This window comes from Oncorhynchus gorbuscha, linkage group LG16, assembly GCF_021184085.1.
Source record: "Oncorhynchus gorbuscha isolate QuinsamMale2020 ecotype Even-year linkage group LG16, OgorEven_v1.0, whole genome shotgun sequence".
Lineage (NCBI taxonomy): Eukaryota > Metazoa > Chordata > Actinopteri > Salmoniformes > Salmonidae > Oncorhynchus > Oncorhynchus gorbuscha.
In genome coordinates, this window is record NC_060188.1 from 20,245,916 (window position 1) to 20,259,206 (window position 13,291).

General features: G+C 44.4%; 1 protein-coding gene across 1 annotated transcript in view; it reads right to left on the reverse strand.

The window, feature by feature from the left end:
• Positions 1–8,178: 8,178 nt before the first annotated feature.
• Positions 8,179–13,291, reverse strand: part of LOC123999542 (myocardin-related transcription factor A-like) — a 58,124-nt gene continuing 53,011 nt past the window's right edge. Inside the window, 10 exon segments of the mRNA XM_046305429.1 lie at positions 8,179–9,834; positions 9,836–10,105; positions 10,107–10,234; positions 10,337–10,394; positions 10,608–10,697; positions 10,804–10,953; positions 11,296–11,412; positions 11,519–11,728; positions 11,854–12,666; positions 12,777–13,223. Coding sequence (XP_046161385.1) covers positions 9,640–9,834; positions 9,836–10,105; positions 10,107–10,234; positions 10,337–10,394; positions 10,608–10,697; positions 10,804–10,953; positions 11,296–11,412; positions 11,519–11,728; positions 11,854–12,666; positions 12,777–13,223 — 2,478 coding nt within the window. The 3' untranslated portion in view covers positions 8,179–9,639.

Below are 13,291 nucleotides of genomic sequence, written 5' to 3' on the forward strand. Positions count from 1 at the left end.
AGCATGATATGGAATATAGGACATTTGAATTGATTTAAACTACGTGCAGCCGATGGAGTCATTCGTGTTGGAATTGGAGACAATTGTGGGTTAATGCTTATGTTACATTTCATTGGGGATTTGAATGATCTGTTCACGGTTCATACTTCAGGATTTCTAAAGCTGTTATGTAATCTACACAAGACCCACTTGGAGTTGTTGTTTTTATGATATGGTTGAATAAAAGTACATCAGAAATAGAGAAGTGTTGGGAAATGCACAGTACATGTATAAATATGCATCATGCACATCTGCACTCATAGCTACCGTATGCAGCATGCACGGTCACCATTTAGCTTTCTCCAACTTCAATTCATAAAAGTGGGGGTGGGGTTCAGACACAATGATTCTTAGCTTAACAGCCCAGCCATATAAAGCATTCTATGGAGTCTCTCCTTTATCGTTCAGGATGCATTACTGGTTGTGAACAAGCAATGGATGTGTGCAAGTAACAAGCAATATGTTCTGTCTGCAAAGCAATAAGTACCCATCTATCTGCAAACCCTCTCTCTGGAGTCTGACTTTGGACCATTCCGGAGTCCTTTAAATGTGGGGAGCTGAGGTGGAAGCAGAGCTACATAGACCAAGATTTTTCAGGCTCTTCTGAAAGGTATTTTGGACTATTTTCTCAGAAACCAGACCACAGAGCTTTTCACAGAGCTTATTTTAATTTTCTCTTCTCTCTCTTCGTGCGCTTCTCCGGCAGAGGAAGTTGCATTAGCGAATCAGAACTCTGAGAACCCTTTCCACTCAGAAAAAAAAAGCTTGATTAGCTCTCCATGACCTTTTACTATTGGACGGATTCAAATGTTATTTTACAGACACAATTCCAGCAAGGCCATACTAAAGGAAACACAAACCTACAAGCAGTTATCAGGGCTGACCTGCAAGAGTGGACACCTCTGAAACCTCAGCTGAGCTCTACAGGCTGCAGGCACTAGGATAGTTTTGCTAACGCTAGCTGAACGATGCTGACGTTGTGACACATGGATCCTTCAGGCTCCAGGGAGTCTCCATGAGGAGGGAGAGCCTCTGAGGCTTCAAGGGACAAACACAGCCTGGGGCCAAGCTGACAGCTAGCGAGGCACCGGGATGTTGCCAGGCTAGCGCCTTGGCTTGCCTCCTATAGTGGAACGAAGCACTGTAATTGGCTGAGATTCCACCTTAATGTCCCTCTTCTTCCCATCCTAGTGCTGAGCGAATGTTGACCCGCAGGTATATCTGACTCACGGGAGACAAACACTGCTGACTGTTCTAAACAGTGACACCCTACTTGAGTATCATTTACCCGGTGAAGGGCCTTTTTGGCCCACAGGTATGCCAGAGTCTTTTTGCCGCGGGCCTCCGTACAGTGAATCCTACACCAATACTGTCACAGTAAGCCCACTGGTTTTGGATTGCCTCAGTCTCTGTTGGACAGTCAAAAGTGAATTAAAGCTGTCGAAGGCTTACTGGCCCAATGTTTTGCCTCAGTTTCTCAACACTGGACGAGGAGCAGGACAGAGGAGCCATGTATATCTCACAGTCGTCCATTCTGTGGTTGTAGGTGCTGGACCAAAATAGTTCTTATCAGGAGAAATTGAGTACACGTAACTGATAGCACACAGTGGGAATGTCAGACTGTGGACCATCAGCTTGGTGTGCATACTCAATCTCTATGATTACACTGTATATACGGCACCCTAAAAGAGCTGAATGACTGTTCTTTGTAAAACTTCCTTAAACGCAACTATTCTACAACAGGTTATCTGAATGCAACCTGGTAGACATACTTGGGTTTCATCCTTAGCAATATATTGTGTATGATTTTTTTGTACTGTATTTGGATTGGAAGTTCTTTCAAAAAAAGTAGCATTTGACTGACGAGAGATGAAGTGCTTTCAGATTCAAAACTGGCCACGCACAGAAAATGTCCTGTGTTTGAAGCTTGTGCTTTTTCAGATACTATGTATGGTACATACACTCATGTATTCATGTCAAAAATGCATTGTATTCAAGTGCTTTGGCAACACATTAGTTAACAATGACGATTGAAGATTTGTGATTCCTGTGCAGCTTATATCTGCAAATCATGTGTTGTTCCATACTTTTGGTAGTAGACTACCTTTGATTGTTACGTACTTGTGTATATATATTGTACCACTTGTCTTCTGTAAAAATGGTGAAATACTTGTTTTATATAAGGGCTTTTTATAGACTTAAACAAGAAAAACACATCTTTCTCTCGTTTTGTGTTGAGTGGAGAGCTACCAGTGTTTGGGTCACCCAGATTGCGGTGTCCAAATGAATTTGTTCTGACATCTCCGATGTGTTTCTTTGGGTTGTTAGCTGGCAGAAGTGTTTCAAACCCCTGGTGTATGTGAAGTTATCTGACAACATGCAAGGCTAAGGAGGGGAGGCCTACTCCTCGTTCTATCAGCTAAAAGTTCCCCCTTCCCCCTACTCCACTCTGTAATGCAGGGCAAATACTGGTACTCTTTTTAATCTTAACCTTACGAGGGGCCCACTATCAGCAAGATTTCTTTACCATGAAGCCGCCATACCCACCTCGTCCCCAGCACCATGGAACAGTATCCGTGGGTGCGTAAACTCTTAAGACAACAAGGAAGAAACCATAGGGAGGATTTTAATTGACGTCCTTAACCAAGCATCTATCAAGTACCTTTGCAATGCCTGTAGACTTGGTCAATAAAATAGCCCAATTATAAAATGTAAAATTGGATAGTTTTAAATGAAATTGTCATCTCATTTGATTTATATTCAAGGTCTATGGCTTTTAAATGAATCCCAAAATTGGTTTGGACACCTCTTAATATGCCCAGGCTGTCTAGATAGAATGGAGATACAAGGTACTTAAGGTGCTGGAACATTGCATGTTTTGACCAGAAATTATATTAATTTAGCTGACGGGCCTGTACTAATTATACTGCCCTGACATCTAAAAATAAATATTGTTGTTGCAGGTGTTCTTATGTTCTCTGTTTACATGTGGTTTTGATTATGCAGTTCTTTATTCATAGTTAAAGGCCACGAGAAATGGAGCTAAAAGTGTATATTTAATGTCTAGAAACATGTGTAGGCCTACATGATGTGAATAAATGTGTACACACAAACACACATGCACTCAGTACAGTACACACTGACACAGTACATACAATTCCAGAAGAACAGGCAAGACAAATGAAGAGCATATTGTATGTTCATTTGGAGGCTATCATTCACATTGTATAAGGAAGACAGGCACTGTCAACAGAAGAAAAAAAAATGGAAGTCCAACCCTTTGGTCTGCTGGGCATGTTCTCCATGAGTTCAGCATTTATCTGGGCATCCCTTTCTCCTAGTGCCCTGCATTTGTTTTGTTCTGCCACCCCATCCCAAACGGAGACCCAGGCCAGCTGTCACTGATGTTTCACTTCATTTATATGTCTCCAGGGTCTGGACTGACTCCATCAGAGAGAGCAAAGAGCCAAACGCCACAAACCACATCCCTCTCTTGCTCTCTCTCTCTCTCTCATCCTCCCACTCCAGTAGTGGACAACCTGAGGCAATGTCCTGAATTAGGAATGTTAAATGTTCAGGTTAAAAGACTCTGAAATACATAGCAGTACACTCCTATTATAGAGCATTAAATATAACTACACTAAAGGTTGACAGGATGTTGCATTTGGGCAGATCAGTTGATTAGAGTTCCAATGAGCTCCTTCCACAAAGACAGAGGACATTGATATGAGGGGTATTAAAAACCCTCCCACCCAACCTTAACACTTCAGTCCTATGCAGATTCAATCAGTCTCATAAAGACACCATCATAGCCTCAATAGGGTCCTTTCATTCCCTAGCTGTTTACTTTCATTTTAAAAGAGGTTATCAATTGAGGATGACGATGATGATAATGACAACAATGATGAAGATTGTTTCCATTTTTACAGCACTAATTACAATCATTTTCGAGGAAGAGTCAAGGTCAAAGTTATTGTCCAGCTTTTTAACCATCTCTTTTAGAGGAAACCTTACTAAGTGTTCTTTGTATGAACTTGATAAAGAATGAAAATGGTCAGAGAAACCTTGTGTCTTGGCATGTTTGTGTGAGTGTCTGTCAGACAGGGAGTAAAAAAAGTCTGTCTTATATTATATCCTAAACCAATACTGTGGTATAGTCCAAACGGTACAAAGTACATTTCTGCTTCCTGCTCTCAGTAAGTTTCACTAGCAGCCGACATGGTGTAGACCAACCTGGTCTCGGAGCATTTCATTTTATTCTGTATGTTAATCCGAGACACTCCATTTAGTATAATCATACAATACATTTCGTATGGTATGTAATTCATTTGTGGATGTCCATCATCCATTTCATATGAAATGTTACAAATTACAATATGTTCAGAATTTGCAAAACGTATGATATGTTACCGATTCCACTTAGTTGTGGCTAAGGTTCGCTCGATTAGACGGTCAAATCAAACCAAATTTGATTTGCCACATGCGCCGAATACAACACGTATCTTACAGTGAAATACTTACTTACAAGCTCTTCACCAACCATGCAGTTCAGAAAAATACTTGTTAAGTAAAATAGATAAGTAAAAAAATACTAAATAAAAGTAACAAATAATTAAAGAGCAGCAGTAAAATAACAATAGCGAGGCGATATACAGGGGGGTACTGGTACAGAGTCAATGTGCTGGGGCACCGGTTAGTCAGGGTAATTGAGGTAATATGTACATGTAGGTAGAGTTAAAGTGACTATGCATAGATAGTAAACAGAGAATAGCAGCAGAGTAAAGGTGAGGGAGGGGGGGCAATGCAAATAGTCTGGGTTAAGGTTAGGGGAAGGGTTAGCTAACATGCTAAATAGTGGCAAAGTATCTCAAAAGTAGTAAGTAGTTGCAAATGAGCTAAAATGCTAAAGTTGTCCATGATGAGATTCGAACACGTAACCTTTGGGTTGCCAGACGGTCGCATTTATACTCCCACCCATCCACCCAGATTGACCATTCACCCTTCCTCCTTTTGTTTCTTGTCTTATGTAAACATACCAAACGCAACATATCATACTAATTTCAGTCTCCAGGCTTTACATTTACTATCTTACCCCTGGTCTGTGAGACCAGGCTGTGTAGATAAGGGAGACCATGGACACAAAAGGGAATGCAGTCAATAATGAAGGAAATGAATAAATCATAAAGCTACGGGAGAGGGACAGAAAGAGAGCAAGAATAAGACGGCATGGGACAATGAAAGAAGAAGCAGGACGAACGGAAGTGGGGAAAAAGGAATTGACATTTCCAGAAGGAAAGAGGGAAGCAGAACTGAAGGAATTGAACAGGAGAGACAAAGACAGACAGCACTAGATTAAGAAACAGAGACAAGAGCGACAGCAAAACCAGAGAGCTGACTAAGAGAGAGATAAGCCCACCACATGAGGAACCAGCATTGTGATTGTAATACTGCTGATTGATTGTTAACTGTGCGGCAAGAATGGGGGCCTTGAGGGGCGGCTGGGCCTGAGGGGAGGGAGCAGAATAAGGGGTTTGAGACAGGCAACAGTCTGGCACAACAGTAAGGGGTGCTTGGACTGCAGTCGGAGGATATTGAGCATTTCAAACCTCCCTCTCCACACATATGCTCTCACACACACACACTCACATGCCATACACTCTGGCCGCACACGCCCAAACTCTGCAGGCCAGCGACAGCTCCATCAATCTCATTGGCTCTGTGTCTGCACACAGCAGCTGTCAGTGCACAGGCAGGAAGGTCCCAGGCTGCAACGACAGGCTTAAGAAAAGGAGAGAGAGAGAGAAGTGTGTGGATGGAAAACATGGAGGACAAAGAGAAATAGATAAGAGTAGACACGGGTCAAGCAACTGACATATGCAGGCGCCGTGCTCTGAGTGGTGTGGTGGTCCTGTAATGGGTCTCGGGCCGTAATAGTGTGTGGACAGCTGGACACCCTGTCTGTCCTGCAGAGGGGCATCGACAGCGACCTCAGTATATTAGATGGATGGGCTCCATGGATCTTCCCATCCACCGTTTCATAAACTCAATCCAATTCGAGCACTCCTGAAGAACTGCATAGTCCCCCTGCATTGCTATTCTCCCATTTGGAAGGAAATCAGGAACCCTTTACTTGAAGGTCACATCACACCCTGGTGGCCAGAAGAGGTAACACAGGAAAGAAAAAAGCATTTGGTTCCCTTCCAAGTCTGTACTGTACTTCTGTCAATCAACTCAATTTGCAGCTCTACCTCTACAGGACTTTTTATCCCCAATAATGTCAACCAGATGAGGATTGTCATTTGTCAAATTAATTCCAGAGGGAGATTGCTTCAATCCCCCAACAATGGCAGGTAGGTACCCCCCCACTTCATAAAACAATAGTGACCCTAATCAATACGTATGGTTGAAGAGGGGTGATCTGTGATGGAGTAGTGGGTGGGGTTGGGCAGCCCATAAAACCTGATGGACTATTTCAGTGCAGAAAATGAATTAAATGCATCGATTGGATGCATCCGGAATGACTTAAGCAGGATGGGGTGATGTGGGTGGGGGGTGGCGGGGGTCTCGAGTGACATTTTCAATTAGTTGGCAGAAATAAAGTACCCTGCTCAATACTCAGAGACCTGCACATTATTGTTTCAGCTTCAATTACAGTCAGGAATAAAATAGCAAGAGGAATTCAACTGAAAAGACGGGACACTTCACTGACAAAATAAAAGCTAAAAACAGATTAACTTTGGTAATTGTCCGGAAAATGAATTGGGGTTCCAGATTGGTTAATTAAACAAAAGGGACAATATGGGAGGGGCTAGAGGAGAGCTAGAGAGCTTTCAAAGAATCCTTTAATGGTTCCTTAAAACGTTTAAGGAGGGGGGATAATAACTGCTTACTGAAAGAGTTCAGTTTTGACAAGTGTCCAGAAGCCCCTTGGATCTTCATTGAAGAGGCAAGGGAAGAGGACGATGGCTGCTGTGACTGGGTCCTGTAAGGTTTTTCAGAAAGCATTAAATAAAACAATGTATACAAAGATGATACATGTGATCTACATAACATGTGGAAAACCAATACCAATAAATATACACCTTTGTGTTCCTCCTCATCAGTAAACCTGATGAAACACAGACAAAAAAAAAGTGAGCACATGAAAGTGGGCAGTTGCAAAGCAGGATCTATCCATCTATGGACTAGTTGTAATACAGTAGTTTGGTCATTCTAGGGCAGGGATCATCAACTAGATTCAGCTGCAAACCAATTATTTATTGAGTAGATGTCAGGGGACTGGAACATATTTACAAATATATGACAAAACAGATGTAATCATTTCAAACCTTGCATACATTTGTATATAAAAACATACTGATATCTCTTATGCATGGGAATTCTTTGGAACAGACTTCCAAAATTAAAATAACAAAGCCGATTTGCTCGTGTTTTTAGTCTTTTATGTCCAAAAAATAAATATATTGTATTTTGTTTTGCTCAGAAAATTTGGGGGCCAAATAAAATTACCCACTAGCCAATTTCGGGACACGGGCCACCAGTTGGAGAAAACTGCTCTAGGGGGATTCTGGTGCTAAATGATTACTTCACAGTATCCGCTTTAAAAAAATGTTCATCTCCAACCCTCATTCCATGCTGTGGCCCCCAAACATCCACGTTGCAAACCACAAGTTATAAAATTGAATTTAATCAAACTTTTCTAAAAAAAAAGAAAATTTAAAATCAAATTTAACCAGTTTCCCTCCCCAGAGCAATCCCCAAATCCCTCAAGTGTTTACAACTTAAAATGGAGCATTTCAGAATCTCTAATACAGCAGATCGGGGCTGACTGGTCTATAATCCCTCTACCATGGGATTGCACCAGTCAGGCCACCATAAGGGCAAAAAAGAGGGGGATATACTGGACAGAAACTGCCTGTCCGCCCCCACCACAAACACACACACAGGAGAAGTGAGAGATAAGCAAATCTTGAATGTATGTTTGTGGTGATATGCAACAAACCATGAAAAGGATAATTACATTCAAACAATCAAGTGATGCTCAAAATTGAGCATGTGCACATGTGTGGGTGCAGTGTTGTGCGAGTCTGAGGCCGTGCAAATGCAGACTATCAAATCCAGCTGTGATTGGGAGTCCCATAGGGCGGCACACAATTGGCCCAGCGTCGTCCTGGTTTGGCCGGGGTAGGGTCATTGTAAATAAGAATTTATTTTTAACTGACTTGCCTAGTTAAATAAAGGTTAAATAAAATAAAAAATCAAAAATGGGTTTTCTAACTCCGGATACAGAGTTCACACTGTTGACAGAATTTGTCACAGTAAACCATGTACTGTGCATTATAATACATTTTCAGTGTCTAAATTGGTATATCACAGCAAGAACTTATAGGGAGGACTTTATCAAAAAATTGTTTGGCAAAGGTACTGATACAGTACATATTAATAATAATACAATTGTGATGTTAAGGGGCACCCAAAATAATAACACAGCATTCGTGATTCACCAATGCGGCTCCTGGTTCAGTAGGCATCACTATAATTGATGGAGTATACACTACAGTATACACGAAACACGTCATCTCCGCATACTTAATTGCTTACATAGGTTCAAATGAAACAAACATTCCCATCTTTGCAATCTCTTAACCCTAACTTACTTCAGCTAAAGTACTGGCTGACATATAGTTCTGTGCGTCTATGAAAATGAACCTACGTCCAAGGGAGATAAAGTACACTACGTAGCAGCAATACCTCTGTTAAAAAAAGCAGGTTCTCATTTTTATCAAATACATCAAATCCTATCACGTCTGTCATAATGTTCGAGAGCAATATCATTAAAGCTAAGAGAGTAAGACCACGTGTTCTAAAACATGAAATCATGTTTCCTGGCATTTTCAAATATATTCCAAAATACACCCCATTATTATGGGCAAAAATACAGTATAGTCAAATATCACTGTCTGTGTGTCTCTCCTCTGTACCGGGTTCCTGCTGCAGTTCTCCTACTCAGTCAGAGTTGCGGTCACCAGACTGCTACACTGGAGCCACGGTCTGACTCCTGCATGCATTCATGCTAACAAACAGCTCCTTCTCCTTCACCTTGGCTTCCCTGATCATCTCCTCTAAAGTTCTCGTGAAAATAAGTAGGTTGTGTTCTTTTAACCCTAAATCTGCTAGACAGATGTGATTATCGTCTTGTTCTCACATTACTGGTTCAACACTGTTACAATATCTCCACACTATTACCATCCTAATACTACTAAGGGCAATAATAAACATAGACAATAGTCTAGATGGGTGGCTACGGTAAGCTGCCGACTGGCTCAGAAGAAGGAGCATCATCAACTACGGTCCACCGGGTTTGTTAACAAAGGTATTACTGTATAAGCTACGTGTGTAAGAGGGCCTGCCTTATAGAACGTAAGGGTTTGCACATAAGAAATCTATCAAAGTGTTATTCAGTAAGAGGGACTGAGTTCAGAGTGCAGTAGAGCCTGTGTGTTGTTGAGTCGTTGTACCGTACGTTGAGAAAAGAGAGAAAGAGTTTGACAACGTTACATCAGCATCCATCCGTGTGGATGACACTAAGACTGTCCAGGGTTATAAGCAGGAGTCCCAGTGGAGCTGCAGGTCTGAACTATCCAGAAAGTCTGCGGAGAAGACGCTGGGGGGAGTGTGGGGGCCCAGGGGACCCAGTGGGGCGAGCCCTGCAATCTCGTTGCTCGCCCCTCCCATGGTGATATCCAGCCAATCCATGCTATCCAGGGCATGGTCTCCGAAGCTCAGGCCAGGGGGGGTTGGCCGTGTAGCCCGACAGCTCATAGGTGTCCATGGGTGAGGATGTGTGGTCCAGGATGCTGGGGGTGCTTAGCATTTGATTGTGAAGGTCATCAATCAGGGTCAGGGGCCCACCAGGCTCCACCCCCAGGAGGGGTTTGCCCGTGGTGCTCTCCAGGAAGTCCTCCAGACGTCCACTTCCTGTGTTGCTTACGTCCTGGTCAGTGGTGGCCGGCGCCTGCGTCTCCTCTTCCCCTGGGCTCGGCTTGGGGGTCTCGGGTTCGGGAGGTGTGGGGGGGCGAAAAGTGGAGTTGAAGCTGGAGAGGGGAGGGGGCCTGAGAACGGGAAGGGGAAGGGGTGTTGGGGCGCAATCGCGCCAGGGAAGGGTCGGGCGCTGGTTTGAAGGTGGCTGAGATTTCTGGGAGAGGAGGAGAGAGAAGAAATGTCAACCAGTAGGAGACAAATATTGAATCAGGAAACCAGGAGGAGCTCTCCTTCTCTATTGGCATTCAACACTCACCTCCTGTCTGAATCAGGATGTCGAAGAGGTCGTCCATATGCTGGGTGGATCCATTATCCTGGGAGCAAGACACAGGGAGAATAGTAAGTCCTGACACAGCCACTGAGTTGAGAGGTGAATACAGAAGAGCCTTTCGCTACACTCGCATTAACATCTGCTAACCATGTGTATGTGACAAATAACATTTGATTTGATTTGATTTGGTTGTCCATAATGAGACCTCTGAGACACAAACATAGAAACAGAAAGACAGCCAGGTGGCGTGGGTTACCTTGTCATCCGGTGGGTTAGGGGAGGGCGTTTGTTTGGGAGAAGGAGGGCTGAACAGGGGTTCATGGTCAAGACCGGGACTCAAATCCTCCTGATGGAAATAGAACAATGTTCTCATGTCTTAAATATGTATACTATTAACTTGTCCCTTTAGAGAACCGCAACTACAGTACAAGTTTTAACAAGTTCACAATTACCGTTTGAGCTGGAGGAGAGGGGGAGGCGTCTTTTTCAGAAGGGGAGGAGTCATCATTGGGGAAGAAAGGCTGGAGATTTGGCGGGGCAGAGAAGGAGAGCGCGACCCCTGGGGAGTGATTGGTTGACACCTGCAGCCCCACCTTCTGTCCCTAAGCAAAATGGGAGATAAATCTTAATTAGCTGAGATGCAAATGAGCTGAAAGATTCATTCTTTAAAACATAAATCACAAAGATGAGGTATATCATTACAGTAATTACCAGAATATTAATCACTATTACATTGCCTTAGTTATCAGCTCTTACATATCAAGGATGCTGTCAGTGTATTACAGGGTTTACATCATTCATTCACATAACACAGGCGATTATTGGATCCACCGAGGCAATTCTAAATGACTCTCTCACTTAATGGGACATTAGCAACAAGCCAGTCAGTTGACCGCTGTTCAACGGACATCCTACAAATCAGGCTTTTGGAACCTTTCCCTTACCTTTCTGGTTGGCTGTTTCACAAGGCCTGGTTGAGTTTTCGGTTTTGATTGGTTGTCACTGCTGGACAACTGAAGAGGGGATTGGCTGGGCAGCTTGGTGGGAGTTGACTGCAGTCTCTGGTTAGACCAAGGAGAGAAAAAGCGTGAGAAGAAAAGTAAGCAGCACAAGGAGTCCCTAAACAAAAATATTAGGTTTGAGTGAAAGAGGGATTGAAATGTTTACCTGCAGTATGATGCGATTGGATGCTTTGCCCTGTGGAGTGCCTTGTGGCGTTTCACTCCCTTGGCTCTCGGCACAGTGATTGGTCAGTGAGATGAGGAAATGGTTGCCGTTGCTGTCTGTCACCAGGGTAGGTGTGGAGTGTGTCTTGAGGAGATCCAAGGGGAAGGAAGTGGTGGAGCGCGACTGCTGATTGAGGAACATCTGAGACGCCTGGAAGAGACCAAAGGCATTAGTCAGTGAGAGACACACACAAGGTGACACACTGACTATTTTGACTGGGATCACATTTGTTTTGCTGTCACTCTCTGCAGCTCTTGTTGTGACTAGCCATTGACCTGTTGTGACTTCAGCTGCTGTTGTTGTGGTTGTGCCTGCAATATCTGCTGATGTTGATGCTTTGACTGTAACAGCTGTTGGTTCTTTGATTGTATCTGCTGTTGTTGTTGGGACAGTAGCTGTTGCTGCTGCTGCTTGAGCTGTTGCTTGTGGGACTTCTTCTTCCTCTGCTGTGAGCGGTGTTTCTGCAGATTCTGCTGGTTCTGCTGTAGGAGCAACTGCTGCAAGGCCTGCTGCTGTGCCAGCTGCAGCGCGTTGATCTGCTGCAACTGCTGTAGCTTCAGCTGCTCGAGCTGCGACCGCTGCTGCGCCTGGATCTGCTCCAGCTGCACCTGCTGAGGTGGGGCTTCCAAGGACGGCTCCACGGCCTCTTCCACATCCCCGACCTCCTGCTTGATGGTCATCTTGGTGACCTCCACGTGGCACTGGGAAGGAGTCGGTGAGCGGGCAATGGGGCAAAATGTGGAGGGGATGCTGGGGATGTCTGGGGGCTCTTCCTTCACCCTGACAAGGCCCAGGGGTTCTGGGGGGGCGTCCCGGCCCCCTCTCTTGCCCTGTTCCAGCTGGACGCGCAGGGTCTCCACCAGCCGCTGTTTCTGTCTTAGCATGCATGTCAGCGCCTCGATCTGCTTGTCCTTCTCCTGCAGCATCTGGTCCTTGTTCACAGACGGGGGTGCTACTTGCAAGTGTTTCTGCAGAGCAGCCATGGAGAACTGGCAGGCTGTTGGGGCTGAGCTGCTCAACTCCTCTTTGATAGTGCCAAGGTGCTGGGGGGAGGGATGGAGGCTTAGCTGGGTGAGTGGAGAGCTTACCTATTTGGAAAGAGAAAAGTAGTCTCAAGATTCAAACTATAAAACCAGATATCTGGGCACTATAAAAACATATTTAAAAAAAAAAGCAAGGATATAGAAAGGAGACCTACCATCTCCCCAAATGAGTCTCCATTACAGCTCGTCTCGTCTGGGCTCATCCCAGCTAGCGAGCGGTCCGAGGGGGCAGGAGAGACTGGCGGGGAGGAGCTAGTGCTGCCAAAGTGCATGATCTGCTGTGGAGCAGTGGTCATGAACGGGAAGGTTGCCAAGGTTACCACACCTGCTTCTCCTGATTGGTGGACCACAGAGGACAGGGCCTGGTGTTGGGAAAGTTGCTGTTGTTGTAGTAGTAGTAGTTGTTTTTGTTGTGTTGGGTGGTTGGTTTTGGGCGCTCCGGCCCCAGACCCTGTGGCACCCCCTGCTGTTGTAGTTGTTGCACTACCACCACCACGACTGTTCTGCTGAGCCTGGTAGTTCCTCAACCGCTCGATGAGGTCATTCTTGGTGCCTGATACAGGCAAGCTCCGCAGTTTGAGCTCATGCTTCAGTTCAGCCACCTGGAGGACAAAAGAAGGTGTCAGAATGTGAAATGTTTAGACACACAGTTGATTTTGTCAACACAGTC